The sequence below is a fragment of the Electrophorus electricus genome, chromosome 22 (assembly GCF_041902795.1).
Source record: "Electrophorus electricus isolate QZ-2024a chromosome 22, ASM4190279v1, whole genome shotgun sequence".
NCBI classification, from domain to species: domain Eukaryota; kingdom Metazoa; phylum Chordata; class Actinopteri; order Gymnotiformes; family Gymnotidae; genus Electrophorus; species Electrophorus electricus.
The window spans coordinates 17,745,866-17,764,727 of NC_137518.1; the positions used below are offsets into that span (position 1 = coordinate 17,745,866).

The 18,862-nt window shown below is 38.5% G+C and overlaps 1 protein-coding gene and 1 long non-coding RNA gene across 2 annotated transcripts; one reads left to right on the forward strand and one right to left on the reverse strand.

Moving 5' to 3' along the window:
- Positions 1–153: 153 nt before the first annotated feature.
- Positions 154–6,359, forward strand: LOC113568830 (uncharacterized). The gene is made up of 4 exons (XR_003409647.3): positions 154–251; positions 4,134–4,199; positions 4,299–4,426; positions 6,245–6,359. It is a non-coding gene; the product is annotated as an uncharacterized LOC113568830 (long non-coding RNA).
- Positions 5,928–17,194, reverse strand: LOC113568831 (myosin heavy chain, fast skeletal muscle-like). Its single transcript, XM_035520204.2, has 40 exons — positions 17,115–17,194; positions 16,810–17,022; positions 16,473–16,616; positions 16,226–16,382; positions 16,016–16,043; positions 15,822–15,933; positions 15,652–15,744; positions 15,477–15,540; positions 15,121–15,219; positions 14,927–15,030; positions 14,704–14,842; positions 14,490–14,608; positions 14,257–14,406; positions 13,995–14,165; positions 13,261–13,567; positions 12,858–12,925; positions 12,648–12,735; positions 12,458–12,575; positions 12,252–12,375; positions 11,629–11,765; positions 11,258–11,513; positions 10,931–11,173; positions 10,660–10,836; positions 10,406–10,551; positions 10,211–10,301; positions 9,736–10,125; positions 9,410–9,536; positions 9,211–9,329; positions 8,891–9,087; positions 8,601–8,784; positions 8,352–8,517; positions 8,126–8,250; positions 7,731–8,039; positions 7,454–7,657; positions 7,235–7,360; positions 6,881–7,051; positions 6,658–6,762; positions 6,480–6,575; positions 6,237–6,368; positions 5,928–6,050 (listed from the first exon to the last, which is right to left on the reverse strand). The coding sequence occupies exons 2-40, from the start codon at positions 17,008–17,010 to the stop codon at positions 6,030–6,032; spliced, it is 5,808 nt and encodes a 1,935-aa protein (XP_035376097.1). The 5' UTR covers positions 17,011–17,022; positions 17,115–17,194; the 3' UTR covers positions 5,928–6,029.
- Positions 17,195–18,862: the final 1,668 nt, after the last annotated feature.

The following is an 18,862-nucleotide window of genomic DNA, read 5'->3' on the forward strand; positions in this document are numbered from 1 at the left end:
ACTCTTGGCAGATGATAAGTTGGCAATAAAAGTGCATATACTGTTGCCTGTGATGAAATGGATTCATAAACTGAAATTCTGAAACACAATATGATAGCATAATCTTCTTATTAGGAATTAGTGCAAATATAGAAACCATTCTACCATGGTGTCAGAGGTTGATAATTTTAATCCACTTTTAGAGGCAGTATAAAAGAGTTTAGCCAGATCTCCAAACAGTTTTTCAGATGCTTAAAAGGACATTCACTGAAGTAAGTCTTTCTTATATTATTGTACATGAATTTTATGCCACTTTTTACACAATAAATAACTATATAGTATGATCTTTTAATTATTTATTGACTGTGGATTTATTCTAATTTAAATATGTTCTTTTTTTATTTAAAGTCATACTTTGTTAAATATGTAAATATTCTAAACTGCAGCACTAGTTTACATTATTTGTGTTCCAGTCAGAACACAACATGCATCTAACAGAAACCAGTAGTTTTCTCTGGAAGAATAGACAGGCAAAAACAGAAAAGCAAGCGCTATACAAACGTCATCACTATGAAGGGCTGCATAGTTTTAGGTATCTATTATTAAAATTGGGGATTCCTGCGGGGGATAGAAGAAAAATACAGAAGTTAAATGTGTGTCATTAGCATCAATTTGTGTCTGTGTTTATGTGGCATTTTCTCAGCTGTGATCTTGAGTAAGGAAAAAAATTGGCTGCTGTTGCAGAGGCTTTTACAGTTGTGAGATTATTCTCCTTCCTCATCATTCTCAACTTCTGCCTTGATGTTGAAAATATTTCTCAACATTCTCCCTTTCATAAGTGTTCAGTGAAAAAGTGGCCAATACTAAAATAAACCATGAAGAGTGCAGATGGGAGGGATGAACTGTAGAATTCACAGATTGGGTTTAACTGATAGACAGGGGAGTCTTCAGCTATTGTGAATATTGCTTTCAGACATGCAGTTCATCTGCAACAAAACTGTTGATCTTGAGGCACATGTGTGTTTTTACTGATGCATGGTTGGGGGCATGGGTGACATTTGAGACTTATGCGGGGGGCAATCCATCTCAGTCAACTATATACTGGGGCCTATATCACTAAAAAAAGTGCCTGCATGAGAGCCTGGCAGCTGCTAATGGATGGAACCCACCCTGAATGGTTAACCGAAAGCAAACAGTCCTGATCCTGAAGGACCCCAGAAAGGGGCAGTTCCATCCTCCTACCGGCCAATAACCTGCCTCTGCACAACATGGAAGCTCCTGTAGGACATTGTGGCTAAGATGAATATTCACATGGTTACATACATGAGTGGGACCAGGAAAAGACATTGGCAAGAACACCAGAGGGGCCAAGTGAGGAGTGATTAAACAGTCACTCGAGACTGTAAGACCAGACAGACCAACCTGTGCATCACCTGGATTGACTACACGAAAGTTTATAATTCAGTGCCCCACACATGGATCCTGGAATGGTCGAGGCTGTGTCACATCAACAGGACTCTAAGAGCCTTCATCAAGAACTTGGTGGTGGGGCTGTGGAAGATGAAATTAGAGGCCAAGTTCAAGCCAATAGCATGAGTCATCATCAGGTGTGGCATTTACCAAGGAGATGTCTCCGCTGCTGTTCTGCATAGGCCTGTGAAATCATCACCAAGAGTGGCTATGGATACCAGCTACCATCAGGCACCTTTTCTACATGGATGACATTATGCTGTATGCCAGAAGTGAACTAGACATCGACTCACTAATCCATATCACCAGGGTATACAGCTATGCCATTGGAATGTCATTCGGACTGGTCAGATGGTTACAAGGAAAGGGAAAGTAGCTAGCACAAAAGGTAACATAACAGATGTTGAGTGCAGGTATAAGCACCAGGCAAATTAGAATCATGCAGAGGTCACAAAGAAAGCAGCTACAGCCAAATATCTACAAAGAGTGAGGCAAGTCCTGAGAAGTCAGCTGAAAGGGAGGAACAAGATCCGGGCTATCAACACTAATGCTCTGCCAGTCATCAGATACCCTGCTGGCATAATAAGATGGCCTAAGGAGGAGATAGAAGTCACTAACATCAAGACAAGGAAACTCCTCACAATGCACAGAGGGTTTCATCCCAAATTCAGCACTCTGATACTCTACACTAAGCGGAAGGAGTGGGGCTGTGGACTGTTGAACATCAGAGCCACTATCCAGGATGAAATAACCAAGATCCAGGAGTACACCAGGATGATAGCCCCAAGTGAAGAAGTGCTTAGTGAGTACCTCAGACAGATGAAACCCAGGGAGGATAGAAATAAGGAGGAGCATCATGGGAGTATAAACCATTGTATGGTATGTAACACCGGCAAAGAGTGGCCCATATTCAGCACTGCAACATCATTCTCTCTTGACTCAAAATGTTTCTCATATAGGTTTTCAGTCAGCACAAGCAAGAAAATGAAGCACATGATGCTGTGCTCATTCTCACAGCCAGGAACAACTCGGAACAGGTTACAGGCATTTACTAGACTATCCCCTAGATTTAAAAAGTGCTAATCATTGATCAAAGTTGATTTCTTCTGATAGCACAGTGCTGAAGAAAGTCTGATCAGCTGCAGGGCTGTATTTGAGCCAGCTATAAATTTCATACAATTCTTTCCTAAACGTTCGACCATCTTTTACTGAAAATGGTTGATATAGCCCAATCAAATAAAAGTTCAAACATTTTTAATTTCATGAATTAGATTTAATTCTGATGACTGAAGTGAGTTAAATGAAATATGGCTAATCTCTTCAAAATGCTGATTAGCTTGCCTTGACACTGGAGCAGAAAGGCTTGTATGGCTGTCCGGTAAACGGCCAGTAAATAGTTCCATCTTTGGGGGAGACCAGACCTCAATGCGGACTTGTACATAAGCGACTTTAGTCATCCCATTTACATTGACAGGTCACCCTTGGTAACCCACTAATTAACTCAGAGAGGTCTGTTTCTTTATAAAGGTACTGCAGCACTGTTGTGGTCTAGGAAGGAATTTGCACTAATGACTAGATTGGCATCTAATTTTGCTTGTTACCTACTCAGAGAATTTTGTCCATTATTTTTCGCACTTATACACTTCTACCATTGAACACAATAGTGGGACAAGTATAAGTTGTTTCTTGATTCTTCTATTTTATTAAAAATATTAATGTATCTTTTTAATCTTTAGGTAGAGTATTTGAATTATATTTACAGTGTCTATGTGCTATGGCATATTTGTTTGGATGCTCTGTGCATGTGTGTTTATGACTCATTTTGAGTGTCTTGCATTTTAATTACGTTTGTTATATGTAATTGCCCTATGGGGTAAATAAAGTTGCATTGAATTATACTGAATTGAACAAACATTTCAATAAGTGTCATAATCAGCTGATTTCTATGGGATGATAGGATGCTGATAAAAAGAAGGACCAGATAGAGTGAATGAAGTGGGTTTTATGTTTTGGGTCTCTTTAGGCTTCGTTCCAAGTCTGGTTGGTCAACCTTTGAAATTCAAGGAGTGTGAGAATCAGTGCAGAAGAAAAGTATAGAAGGGTTTGATAGATGCGTGTCATCAGAGTAATTTTTGTATTTTAGGTCAACACTATAATTTTGTAATTTTGAGCAATTCTGTAATTGTAATTCTACTTTGGTTTTTGCCTTGCTAAGATTGTTGTCCAGCTACTCTGCAGGATGTTTTAATAGTATTTGTTTGCAATAGCATTTGTTTTGCATAAAAACATATCACTTATAAGTGAAATTTGGAATTTTTAATGAAAAAGAAAATTGCATGTGAATCACGTAGGCTCAAGTTGTTTTGAGACTTGAATCCCTGAATTCAAACAACAAAACAGCAGTTCATGGTCATTTGTCAGCCAATCTGTAGTTATTATTTTAATTCAATGGAAAAATCATAAGATCTAATATCTACAGTGTCGTTCTGAAGATATTTGAAGCTTTCTGTGATTTAGCTATCTAATGTAAAACTAGTGTTTCAGGTCAAATGGAACAATAGCGAACAGATTTGAGGCTGTTTGTGTATGTTTAATTGTTGCTACATAACATTCAACTGTTAATTTATGCAGTTGTTTAAAAAATTTACATAGGCTTATTTTTTCTTGTATGTAAACTCATTTAGGCACGTGAAACTTGGAGTGTCGAGAAACAAATATCCTGAAACAAAGGAAGCAGCACTGATGAAAAGGTGTGTCATCTAAAGCACCCCTTGTATTTCTGTTTCTTCCTATTTAAAATAAACATATTGCGTCATTCATGAAGCTGAACTTTTTATTCGTATTTGCAGTACCATCTTAAATTTAGATTTAAGGTGGAATGGAACATTTGAATAAGAAGACAACTGCTGCATCATTTAAGGTGGAACCAAAGCCTGGGCAAGAAACCAACTACAGCCTCTTGCTTCTTTCTGAATTGGTAACTGAGGAGCTATTTGAAAATACTCTTATACATATAAATGTCCAAATAAAGCCCTAATTTATTGTTTTCTTAAATTTTTGGTCAGGAATTATAAGCTTTTCAGTGTTTTTCAGTGCCTCAGAAGATCATGCCCATACCTTTATTTCTTATGAATAAAATTGTGTTGGCTAACTGAACCAAATATCTTCCCTGTAGTTTAATTAGTAAATGGGTTGAAGCATGAGACTGGAAATTAGCAGATGTACATGTAAAAACTACAGGTCCCAAAATGCATTGCTTTCACTGCACTGAGGCTGGATATGGTTGTACTCTGAAAGTAAAAGGATAGCATAACTGGATTTGGTTGTACTCTGAACGTAAAAAGATAATTAACAATTCCGTTTGAATATGCAGTTGATTAAGCTTTTGGAAGAAAGAAGATGAAATACGTAGACTTGGTGGCTGAGGTGAGAGAACGCTGGTGGCAAGTGCATATAAGACTGGTAGTGATAGGTGCTAGAGGATTTTTATCTAGGTTTGCCACATCTTGTCAAACTTACTTTTAGAAACTAAACTACAGTAAGGGGAGCTGTGAAGGAAGTATCAGAAGCAGCTGAAAGGGCTAGTCAATGGTTGTGGATGAGGAGAGCATTATAGTTGGGGAAATGCATTATAAAAATGGAATGGCTGAGGTGTTTCTTGTTTCAGGTACATGGAAGACTAGACATGTGAACGGATTGTTGTCATGTCATTATCATTTCTAATATGGTAGATCCAGATGGAACTGGTATCATGCATTAACGGTGCCAGTGAGGCTGTGTATAGCCAGTATGGATTTGTTGTGTTGGGAAATGCTTGGTGGCGTAGTAAGTTCCATATGGAACTGGCAGCAGTAAGCATGCATTAGCAGTGCCAGTGGGATATGGCGTTAGCCGTTGGGGGGGCAGTATGTTTAGGAAGTAGGTAAATATAGGGAGGTAACTCTGTTTGCTGTTGGTATAGTAGATTTTAGTGCATAAAGCCCATATGGATGTGGAGGCACGGAGCATGCATTAATGGTGTTAGTGTGACTGCTTATGGTCTTAGTCACCAGAGAGGCCAATCTGGGTTGATGTCTAAAGAGGTTTAAATGTGAAATTTACGGGGATTGGGCTCGGCTGCCAGGCCTCACTGCCAGAGCTCACTTCTTGAGGTGTTGTGGGTTTAATTCAGCAAGACACATATGAAGAGAAGTGTCTACCTGATGACCCCTGTGAAGAACTTGCAATATTGTAGTATGAAACGAGTGGGCTGGGCCCAATATGAAATTTGAATGGTTTGGTATAGGATATTTGACATCTTATCCTGTGCATAATTATAATGTCATGTACACCAGAATGTTTAATTTTCACATTAAAATGACAAAAATTTCATTGGTGAAAATGCTTTCAGGCTTTCATGCAATGTGTTGTGTTTTCTGAACTTGTCACCTTTTTCAAATTTTCATGCCTGGTTTTGATCATGTAGAAGCAATATGCACTTTGTAGTATTTTTACAGCAGTTTATTTAATTGCATTTGTGCATGGACAGTTAACAAGAAATCCAAACGACTTTTTGTTAGTGTCCCAAGTGGTCTTCATTTTTATTCAGCCAACTCCTTGCCCTAAAATTGATGAATACATCATTAGTGAACCTCATCATTATCTTGTCTTTGCCATTCTTTCTGTATTTTTGAGTAATGATATGAAAGAACACTAACCTATGCCACTACTGCTGATTACTTATTTATCTAAATAAATATATTATTTTAAATGACAATTCTGTTATATTTTGACAAAGTGAAAATTACCTTTCCAGTGTCTCTGCTCTTGGCTCTGAGTTTGTTGACCTGGGACTCAGCGATGTCGGCGCGCTCCTGAGCTTCCTCCATCTCATGCTGCACCTTCCTGAACCTGGACAGGTGAGTGTTGGCCTGCTCCTCCTGGTAAAATACAAAATCACCCCAATTACAGCTGTTAATTATTCATGTTTGCAAAGAGCCATTTAAAGTGTGAGGCACTGGACACTATAAATTATCCAGGTGCAAACTTACAGCTTCCTCAGCCTGTCTCTTGTAGGCCTTTACTTTGAGCTGCAGCTTGTCTACAAGATCCTGAAGTCTTGTACCATTCTTCTTGTCCTCCTCAGTCTGAAAAGATAGACCTTAGTTTAGACTTCATTTGACTTGAAAGCAAATATAGTATGTGCATCTTACAGCATTCATGCTGTACCTGGTAGGTCAGCTCCTTTACTCTCCTTTCATATTTGCGCACTCCTTTAACAGCTTCAGCACTGCGTCTCTGCTCAGCCTCAACCTCAGCCTCCAACTCACGCACCTATAGGACATATGACATATAGGACATATTTTCATGTATAAACATATTTCATGTATAAACAAAACATTTTTATAACCAAACTCAGGAGTTTTTACTACATGTAAAGAGTGTAACCTACCCTAGACTCCAGTTTCTGGAGCTGCTTCTTTCCACCCTTCATGGCAAGACTCTCAGCCTCATCCAGACGGTGCTGCAGATCTTTGACTGTGACCTCAAGGTTCTTCTTCATCCTCTCCAGATGAGCACTGGTGTCTTGCTCTTTCTTCAGCTCCTCTGCCATCATAGCGGCCTAGTACATAAGCCATGTATGGGTTTTAGTTTTTAGTAATTCTGAACCACACTGGTACAAAATCTGAAGAGATATTCACTCACATCAGCCTAGTATGTGAGTCTAGTATATAAAACATATCATAGTTTAGAATGCAACTGTAAATCAGAGTGATGCAAAATGTGTAGAGTTAATCACACTTACATCAGTAATAGCTTTTTTGGCCTTTTCTTCAGCATTTCTTGCTTCTTGGACTGTATCATCTACCTCACCTTGAACTTGCACCAGGTCAGCCTCAAGCTTTTTCTTGGTGTTGATTAGACTGGTATTCTGTTGACAAGCAAATCAAACAAACAAAAACATTATGATTGACTACCAACTACTAACAAAAGAACACTAGTGTCTCAAACTGAAACAACTAACCTGAGAGTGCAGCAGTGCCACACGCTCACTGGCATCAACCAGCTCCTGTTCAGCCACTTTACGTCCTCTCTCAGTCTGTTCCAGTGCAGATCTTAGTTCCTCAATCTCTGCCAGCATCAGATTATTCCTGCGCTCTACCATGGCAACCTGCTCCTTCATGTCTTCCTGTCCTCTGACAGCCTCATCAAGATGTAGTTGGGCATCCTTATGTAAAAAGAATCATTGTTAATCACTTTAAGAGGTATGTAAACATAAATGTACCAAAACTGAGATGCACCTTGAGCTGTCCTTGGACGTTCCTGAGCTGTTTCTGGGCCTCAGCAGCCTGGCGGTTGGCATGGCTCAGCTGAATCTCCATCTCATTCAGGTCTCCCTCCATCTTCTTCTTGACTCTCAGGGCATCATTCCTGCTCCTGACCTCAGAATCCAGGGTGCTCTGCATGGACTCAATCACCCTCTGACTGTTCCTCTTGATCTGTTCGATCTCCTCATCCTTCTCAGCGATCTTCCTGTCAATCTCACCCTTAACCTGACTGAGCTCAAGCTGGATACGAAGAATCTTGGACTCTTCATGCTCGAGTGTTCCCTGAAGAATGTTGGAAGTTCACTGTTAAGCAAGATACTGCAAACCCACTTCTGCAATCAATATGGTGACATTGTGTACAGTTATACCTCAGCTTCCTCAAGAGCAGTCTGAATTTCAGATTTCTCTGTTTCCACTGTCTTCTTTGCCTTCTCCAGCTCATGGATTGTTTTTCCAGTCTCCCCAATTTGTTCCGTAAGGTCAGAGATCTCCTCTGAGAGGAAAAAAGATATTCATTTAATATTGCTTAATGTAATGCAGCTTTTTAGAAACCTCATTTAATCAAACAAGTGTGCTTAGATCTATTTAACATACGCTGCAGATTCTTGTTCTCTCTCTTCAGGGTCTCCAAATGGTCTAGAGATTCCTCATATGAGTTCTTCATCTTAAAAAGCTCAGTGCTAAGAGCGCGAGCCTCTTTCTGAGCTCCTTCCAGTTCAGCCTGGCCTTCCTCATACTTCTGCTTCCATTCTGCCAAGACCTGAAAATTGGAAAGAACATTAGATGTTGTACTAACTCATGGTTTCATATTTCATAGACCATTTTCAATGGCAGATGCTTGACCTTATCAAAGTTCCTCTGCTTTTTGTCAAGGTTGGCAGCTAATGCATTGGCTCTCTCGACATCAATCATGAGGTCTTCCACTTCACCCTGTAGCCTTTGCTTGGTTTTCTCCAGAGAGGCACATTTAGAGTTCACTGCTTCAATGGATTCCTCTGCATCTTGTAGACGCTGAGCGAGTTTTTTCCTAAGGATAATTGCATGATGCCCTTACATGCTTGTTTGAGAACTTTGTCATTAGGTCAATTTTGCATAGTTTATAGTGTAGTTTGCTGTTAATTGAATTTGATTACTTGGACTCTTCAAGCTCCTCAGTACGCTGGATGGCATCAGTCTCATATTTGGTTCTCCACTGAGCCACCTCACTGTTGGCCTTGGACATTCCACGCTGCAGCTCAGCCTTGGCCTCCTGCTCTTCCTCAAACTGCTCTCTGAGCAGATCACAGTCATGACGAGCTGATTGGACAGCATGAGCAAGGGCATTCTTTGCCTGTAAGTGAGTGGCCAGTTGTTGAAACTTTACTTCTTAATGGATTTCTACTTGAGTTACATTGGGTTTATGCAATAATTATTACATACTATATTGCATCAAATACAGCATTTTTAAAAGCACCTTGACTTCCTCTTCAATTTGTCTCTTGAGCTCTTCAATCTGCTGTGTATATGCTTGTTTTCCCCTAGTTAACTGGGAAACAAGTGCTTCTTTCTCCTCCAGCTGACGGCTAAACTCACCTTTGAAAGGATGTTGGAAAATTAGGCTACAAAATTCAACATTTCAGCCATTTGATCTTTACAGTGCTGATACTACTTACCGTTCTCAGTCTGAAGTCGTGCTCTTTGTGCACTTGTGTCATTTAGTTGACGAATATGTTCATCGCTTTTAGCTTTGATTTCACTCAGCTGGTCTTCAAGGGTACGACACATTTTCTCTAGATTTGCCTAGAAATATATTAATAATATAAAGAGACAGACACTAAAACTAGTGCTTCAAAATTAAGGCGTAGATGTATTGTGTTGAGAGAAATTTCACCTCACTTTCCCTTGTTAAAGATGTGCATGAATTACAGTTCGCTTAAAGGTAACTTTAGACCTCCAGTTTATTCTAAACAAATTTCATCTTAATGTGAAATAAACACACCTTTGATTTTGCCACAGCCTCCATGTTACTAGAGAGGTCATCAATCTCCATTTTATATTCACTCTTCTCCTTCTCCAGCTTCTGTTTGACCCGCTGAAGGTTGTCGATCTGCTCTCCAAGCTCAGCAACACTGTCAGCTTGTTTCTTGCGGAGGGCAGCAGCTGTGGCTTCATGCTGCAGAGTGGACTCTTCCAGGTCACGACGCAGCTTCTGGAACTCAGCCTCACGCTTCTTGTTCATCTCAATCTGAGCAGAAGTGGCACCACCAGCTTCCTCAAGCCTCTCACTGATCTCTTCAAGTTCCCTGGAGAGATCAGCTCTCTGCTTCTCAACTTTAGCACGAGCTGCACGCTCAGCCTCAATTTCCTCCTCCAACTCCTCAATTCGAGCCTGGAAGGTAGAATTCCAGATTAGAGGTCTTTTCATTTCAGAGGACTGTAAATTAAATCCAGTTTTTTTTACAATGATGAATCACCTGGAGTTCTTTTATCTTCTTCTGAAGCTGTGCACCCATAGACTGTTCATCCTCGATCTTGCTTAAAAGTTGGCTTACTTCAAATTCCTTCCTATGGTAGAATAATAGTTGATGCAAAAGTATCATTTTTTTTTTTATTGAGAGGCAGTCAAGTAAATAGATTTTGTTTCATTTGTAATGAGAGGTGATGTATACTTTTTGATCTTCTCATCAGACTGCTGTTTATCATTCTCCAGGTCCATTATGGATTCCTGGGCCAATTTCAGGTCACCCTCAAGCTTCCTTTTAGCTCTCTCAAGGTCCATACGGAGTTTCTTCTCTTGCTCCAGTGAACCTTCAAGCTAAATGTTATGAAAACCAGAGGACTTGAGAACATCACACCAGGACACCTCTGTTAAACCACTGCAACATAATAAATAAAATAAATATAGTCTTTGTCAAATACTTACATCATCCACTTGTTGTTCAAGCTTGGTCTTGGATTTAGTCAGGGTGTTGACTTTATCTTCCTCTGCCTGGAGATCATCAAGGGTCTGCTGGTGGGCCTCTTGAAGGGCTTTCTTCTCCTTAGTGAGCTTGGCAATGCTTTCATCTTGAGAGGTCATCTCTTCAGTCAAATTCTTGACCTGTATAATATCAAATGTTTCAAATGTTATAGTCATTCTCTGCAATTTTGTAAAAAAGGACAAAATACATTACCATGTAATATAATAAACAAACCTTGTTCTCAGTGGCATGTTTCTCCTTCTCCACTTTAGCCAAGGTGAGTTCTAGATCATCAATGTCCTTCTTCAGCTCAGAGCACTCATCCTCCAGTTTCCTCTTCTTGGCAGTCAGCTCAGCATTGATTTCCTCCTCATCTTCCAGTCTTTCATTTGTCTCTTTGAGTTTGGCCTCAAGCTGGATCTTGCTCTTGATGAGCCCCTCACACCTTTCCTCAGCATCAGAGAGGTTTTCTGTTTCCTGTTTTTTTAAATGGATTTGTTAAAGGCTTTTTTCCTGTAGAGTCTACAAAGGCATGTCGAACTGTGTATTTTAAGCACTTACAGATGCCACTTGCAGTTGCAGGTCATTTTTCTCCTGCAGAAGAGACACCATCTTCTCCTCAAGCTCTTTCTTCTTTGCCAGTGCCTTTGCCAGATCTTCCTTCATCTTCTCAAAATTATCTTTCATGGCAGCCATTTCCTTCTCAGTCTCTGCACTCTTCAGAAGAGGCTTGATCTTGAAGTACAGCTTCATCCATGGCCAGTGTTTCACATTCATGAATGAACGTATGTTGTACTGGATAGAATAGATGGACTCTCTACAATTGAAAATAGCCCAGATCAGAACCGTCAAGTTTTCATGTTCATTTTTTTGCAGTGAATTTTAAAATTTAAAATGCTGTTTTGTTTATTTTGCTTTAAACAGAAACATACCTCCTCTCCATCATTTTGACAAACTCCCTCCTCATGAGGAAGCCGCGGCACAAGGCTTGAGTCATAGTCACTAGATTTGCCAGTTTCTCATCTCGCATCTCCTCTAGGGTACCAAGCAGACCAGCTTTGAAGAACACCTATGATAATAAGGGGACAATTAAATTCCAACAAGACATTTGTTTTTTTTCTGGCATTTAGGCTTGTTTGATGGCAAATTTAAAAAGAAATCTTTGCCTTCATATTTGTGCTAAAGAGCTCTTTCTGTTATTGAATCATGCCAAACCTGGTGCTGTTGCTTATCATTTGTCCTTGCTGATTCAGTCTTTTATTGTCTGCAACAATTTTCTTTTGTGATGTGCTTATGATGAAGGCACATTAACATATAAAAGTGTATCAAAGATTTTAACTGAGAGTGAGAGCATCTGAAAATAAGTATACTTCTAAGGGACTGCACTACTCATAATCATTATGAATAAATAATTATGTTAATAAAAATATGAATCAGTATGTTTTCAAAAAGTGTAAGCATACAGACTTAGTTCAGAGGCAAGGATGGAAACACTTGAGCACATTGAAAAGTAATAGTAATAATAATGAAAATATCTCATCATTTCATTTTGCACCTTAGTGTGTCCAAACTTGTACTGGGTGTGGTCCACATCAATGGAGCCCAAGAGTTTCTCTGAAGCTTTCTTGTTGTCAATGAACTGTCCCTCTGGGATGACACTAGCATTCAAGACTTTGTACCTGTTTTTAAATAGATATGTTAGTCTTTGCGGCAGCACAGTCAATTTATAATAATATTAAAACTAAACACTAAAGAAATTACCTTTGCTTGAAGTCACCATAGAGGATTCTGCTGGGGAATCCCTTTCTGCAGATTCTGATTCCTTCCAGCACACCATTACATCTCAGCTGGTGGATAACCAGGAAATTCTCCATCAGACCTAGAAGGGCCAGGTCAATATTACAATATTTGTAGTAGATTTAGAATTCCAAGAAATAATAAGAGTACATACCTGGAGTCTTGCTCTCATTTGGAATCAAGCAGCGCACAAAATGAGGGTGTGTGCTCCTTAAGTTGGTCATCAGCTTGCCCAAGTTCTCCTGTGGAGTTTGACATTGTTGACAACATATGATAAACAATATATTTTGGTAATGTTTTGTTATAATTACAATTTTAGTGTTGGTCCTCTTATGTACATGTTTCACTATAAACGTGTTCCTACCCTGAACAGAGCAGACACAGTCTGGAAGGAACCACCCTTCTTCTTGCCCTTCTTACCACCACCTTCAGCTGTTTGGTAGAATTCAAATTTTATGTTTTGCTCATATTTCTTTTACTTTTCAATTCACATCATTAGTTTTATTAAGATTGATTTTTATTATACTGAGTAATAATACTTGTAACACTTGAAAGAATTCTCACACTATCAGTTTAGCCATCGTCTTTTCTTACTGGACTGATGGCAGCAGAATATGTGTGCAAGAAGTCCTTAATTTTGTCTGAATGAAAGTGTTTGAGTCCTTAAAATGATGGTGTTGAAGGTCCTAATGCTAGTTACAGCGATCACATTTTAACATTAACCCTTAACTTTGACAAGAAGTGAACAAGTTTAGAGATTAACTGACCTTCAGCAGATGCATGAGCTGCATACAGGAAACTCAGGAGTTTGTTTGCTGCCTTCTGGTACAGCTGGACAACAGATTCATTCAGGGGGTCCTTGTTCTTGTCCAGCCAGCCAGAAATGTTGTAGTCCACAGTGCCGGCATAGTGCACCAGGGAGAAGTGGGCCTCTGCCTTGCCCTTGGCAGGTCTTGGTTTTTGGAAAGCATTACATTTGCCAAGATGCTGGTCATACAACTTGTTCTTAAAGGATGTGTCTGTAGCCTTTGGGAACATGCACTCCTCTTCAAGGATGGAGAAGATGCCCATTGGCTGTTGGTGACAGATTTTGAAATCACTGCATTACTACTTCGATAAATGGTTGTTGCATTAACTAGGAATTGTTCTGAAGCACTGACCATGACCTGATCTGACCACTGACCATACAATGCTGGAGTGCCTTTCTAATATGTTAAATGTCATTATTCACTATTAAAGGAATTTGTTGCATCAGCCACTTTTCTGTATTTTGGGCCAGAGTCTCTAGAAGCAAATAGAACTATAATTTTCCATTATTATTCATGTCATTATTGTTAGAGTAGACTTACATACGAAACTATAAGTATAATAAGTGTAAAATCACAGGATTCTCCAGTATGAATTTTCTCATGGGACTGCTGTCATAGTATATCCTTCATCTACGTCTGTTCATTGTACATGCTGGATTTAAGTTGGTCTAATTAATCTCTAAACCATTTACCTTCTCAATAAGCTCAATGCAGGCAGCCAGGTCCATACCAAAGTCAATGAACTCCCACTCAATTCCTTCTTTCTTGTACTCCTCTTGTTCCAGCACAAACATGTGGTGGTTGAAGAACTGCTGCAGTTTCTCATTTGTGAAGTTAATGCAGAGCTGCTCCAGAGTGTTAAACTGTTTTAAAACATGGATGTTAACGTTGACTAACTGTTGGACTCTCAGTATATTATCTAATGCAAAAAGTATGAACTCAACAAATATTTACATCAAAGATCTCAAATCCAGCGATGTCCAGCACACCAATGAAGAACTGCCTTTGCTGTTTTGTGTCCAACATCTCATTGATTCGGATGACCATCCACAAGAACATTTTCTCATAGACAGACTTGCAAAGAGCGCTGACAGAGTTATTGACCTGGAAAATGTATACATAGACATTTGATGGCTGTAGGTTATTAAAACCTTATTTATCTCCTCTGTTGGCTTATATCACATTACCTGTGGTACAGTCTGGCCTTTGGTCACAAACTCATTTCCCACTTTCACTCTGGGGTAGCACAAGGCTTTCAGCATGTCAGCTGAGTTCAGGCCCAAGAGGTAGGCGATTTTATCAGCCACTGAATTGTAAAAAGTGTTAGAGTTATTCATGAAAACTGAAGACTATGTATGTTACTTCTATAGGATGAAATAAATTGGTGATAATCGTATGTACCCTCTGTGCCATCAGGCTCAGCCTGCTCCTCTCTCTGCTTCTGCTTGAACTTCATGTTGCCATGATGTATCACAGCTCCCGTCAGCTTGTAGATGCCTGTTTTCTCATCAGCAGTGAAGCCCAAAATGTCAATAGCAGTCTGTGTAGTAAAGAGAAGAAGAAGGACAAATGAAGATGCTGCATTTTTTAAGTGGTCACTTAAGATCTATGAAGCTGTACTTACATCTGTGGCAATAAATTCTTCCACATCATTGATGCTCTTAACTGTAATTTCACCCTGGCTGATCATAGGATAGTCATAGGGGTTGGTGGTGATGAGCAGCGCCTCTGTGTGGATAGGAAAAATAATATTTAGATATAAGTGTCAATGTAAACAGTGCCTGAAAAATCATAGTGAATAGGAATTAAAGTTCATACCAAGCAGCTCAGGCTTGTGTCCAGTCATGAGTTGGTAGAAGATGTGGTAGCTCCTCTCAGCAGACAGCTGGAATGTGACTCTTGACTTCTCCAGTAAATCTGGTGATATATTTATATTCAATTTTACCATAGAATTTTAAGGAGTAACCTTATAACTTCACAACAGCATTATTGAAAAGATTGTGGCTGTACAATATGCAGTGCTGTGATTTTTCTGTATGGTTATCTGTTTAATCGTGTTATCGTAAGTTTTACATTTATTTCCCATGCAGACTTCCTTTTTCATGCCCATGTTGGATAAACCCATACTTGATATAACGATATAAAAGAATGCACTCATAATCACTGAAACTTACAGGTTTCAATATCAGCTGATGCCAGCTTGCCAGTTTGTCCAAAATGAATTCTGATGAATTTACCCTGGAAATTCAAAAGATGTTTTATATTCATATTTATATATTTTTGATCTTACCTGTTTTTGTTTTTAGTTACACTCCATTAAAATTTTGGACACCGCTCTTATGTACTTACGAAACGAGAGGAGTTGTCATTCCTCACAGTCTTGGCATTACCATAAGCTTCCAGCAGGGGGTTGGCTGCAACAATTTGGTCCTCCAGCGACCCCTAGAGACACAAGCGATTGTTACCGAGTGGACTCTGATCGCTTCTTAATGCTTTGTACACTTTACCAATTCAGTTACCTGCATTTTGCCAGCAGCAGGCTCTGCCTTCTTCTGTGCAGTCATTCCAACCATTGCAAAGTACTGGATGACACGTTTTGTGTTCACAGTTTTTCCTGCACCAGATTCTCCACTGGGGATAGAATAAGTCCTTTAGAATACGTAAGTCTATACAAAGAAGTCTATAGAAAACCTTATAGTCAGTCAACACTTACGTGATAAGGACAGACTGGTTTTCACGATCTATAGAAATAGTGAGAATTTTTAAATGTAATACAGCATTCAGTTAATACAGAGAAATGTTTTTTCACTATCTGAGATTAACCAAAAATTTACTCAAGTAGTATATGTTCTTGTATATATCAGAAACAATGTCAAAAAACATGAATTCTGTTCTTCTGCAAAGCTACTGAACAGTATCCTACCCGTAAGCATGAACTGATAGGCGTTATCAGAGATGGAGAAGATGTGGGGCGGGGCTTCAATTCTCTTTTTCCCTCTGTATCCAGCGACAACGACTGCATCATATACTGGGAGCCACTTGTAGGGGTTCACAGTGACGCAGAACAACCCTGAGTAGGTCTGAAGGAGAGTCAAGAGGTTTTCATATCATTATTACTCTCTACTCTTTAATAATTATTTACAAATGTCATGATCCTTTTTTAAACCTACGTAGATCATCCATGCTGCATAACGCTCTTTGAGGTTATACAGCACAGCAGGTTCATTGAGGTGGGTCATCATGGCCATGTCCTCCATTTTGTCAAATTTTGGAGGATTCATGGGAAAGACTTCATCCTCCTTTACTGTGAGGGTCTGTGAAAGGACAACATTAAAGGTCTGCACAACAGTAGCTTGTTCTGAAATTATTGTAGCTCTTTTGGCCCTCTGTGAGTTTTTGCACATCCTTTTTGATACATTAATTAAACATATCTTTATCCGACTATCCACATTTACATTAACAATCAGAGGTGTATCTAGAATTACTCATGCTCATTTTTTCACTTACTTTGCCACACAGTGTGTCAACAGTGGCTTTACCCCCCTCTTTACTCTTTAGTGTCCCCTTGAGGTACATCTCCTTGGGCTCAGTCACAAACACTGCTGATTTAGCATCAAAAGGTTTGTTCTGGGCCTCAATCCTCTCCCTTTCTGGCTTGCGGAGGTAAACGGCCGCTGGGCCAAAGCACTCCATCTCTCCATCCCCCATGGTGAGGCTTTACTGTGGGGTCAAATTATATAGTTCTTATTCATATATTTTATTAAATGTTCAATATACTATTTGACTCATGCCTAATTTTTATAACACCTTACTTTATATGATCTCAAATATAGAAAATGTCAGGCAGAAATGAGTTGGCAGGTTGTGGACACTGGAAAGTAAAAATCAACTTCAGCAATTGCATGTGAAAGCAAAATTTGAATCAAGAAGATAATTAGCCTCATTGAAGAACTCTGAATATAGTATATAAATATAAATAATATAAAACATAATTTTAATCAGCAACAACTACACCAAAATTCACTCACCTTGCAAGGCGCTCTGCGTAGTCCTAGTGCTTGGGGAAGCCTCTTATATAGCTGTTACTCTTACATTACTGTTTACTCAGCAAAAGTATCAAGCTATGTTTGGTAATGGATTCTTGCTCTAAGTATCCCTAATTGGAAATCATCACAATGTGCTCATGTATCATATCACATTCTATGAAATTTAGTTTTCTTATAGCTTGGTCACTGCAGTAGCTGATTAATTAAACTTCTAACCAAAACAGTTGAGATATTTCAAAACAAAATGTAACACAATATTCTTCAAATAGTATTATATCTCTTAAAGAATTTCTTTAGTTCTTTTCAATTAATTTTTAAATACATTTATGGCTTTTGGGGATTTTTTACAATGAAAATGATTGAATATTTCAATATTTGAATCCAACCCTAAATGTGTGGCAGCTAAATGATTTAATGGGTAATTCACTTAATATAATTTATAAGATTATTTCCTCTGCAAGTGATCCTAAATTCATAAGAAAAGTATTTTTTTGAAAGTGTTGTGGCACTTAAAAAACTAAATTAAATTTGTAGAACATGTTATTAGTGTTTTGTTACATGTTCATTGCAATTTTTTCATTCTATACCTTTTCAATCCAAATGATTAATTTCATTTATGTTTAATTTATGTTCTATTTTTTGACAAGAAACAAACCCAGGCCTTTTGGGAATCAAAGTGTAAATATCAAATATCCTTTCTAAAATGCTATAAAAAAAATACCAGGTCGAATTCATCTTTTTAAAACTTAAACAATTAAACTAGAAGCAGCATATAATACATCATTTATGTCATCTGCTCTCTTATCTGAGATGCCCACAGATACATCATTTTAATTACAGGGTTTTAATTTCCTAATCAAGTTAATTAATTTACATATATACAAAACCTGAAACCTAGACTAATGCTACCAAAATAGTGATAAGTCCAGCTGAGCAGAATGCAAGCAGAGAATCAAATGAAAATAAAACCATTGATTTATTCCTAGTGCCAGTTTCTAAACTGTATTTCAAAATGAAAAGTAATATGCTTTGGCAGATGCAATAAAAACTGAGATGGCAATGCCTGCCATATTCTAGATTCATAAATTGAAATTGAAACACAATATCACAGCATAATATTCTTATTAGGAATCAGTGCAAATATAGAAGCTGTCTCTCAGGGGTCAAGGCTTTTAGTCCACTTATGAAGGCAGTATAAAAGAGTTTATCCAGGTCCCCAAAGGGTTTTCCACACATTTATAAAGGGCAGTCTCTAAAGTAAGTCTCTCTTCAATTTTAAACCATAAAATAACATTTTTTCCCATAATTATTGTTTTTTTTTAGATTAACCTTAGACATTTCAGTTTATATTATTGTGAATGCAACATACCACTTTTTACTGTAACTAAGACTGTGGCATGATGTATGATATTGGCTTCGGCTGAAAATTGCATGTTGATAACTGAGGCAGCTTTGAAATAACTCTTCCAAATGCTTAGTTAATATAGGCTCTTTTAGCCATATCTTGTAATGTA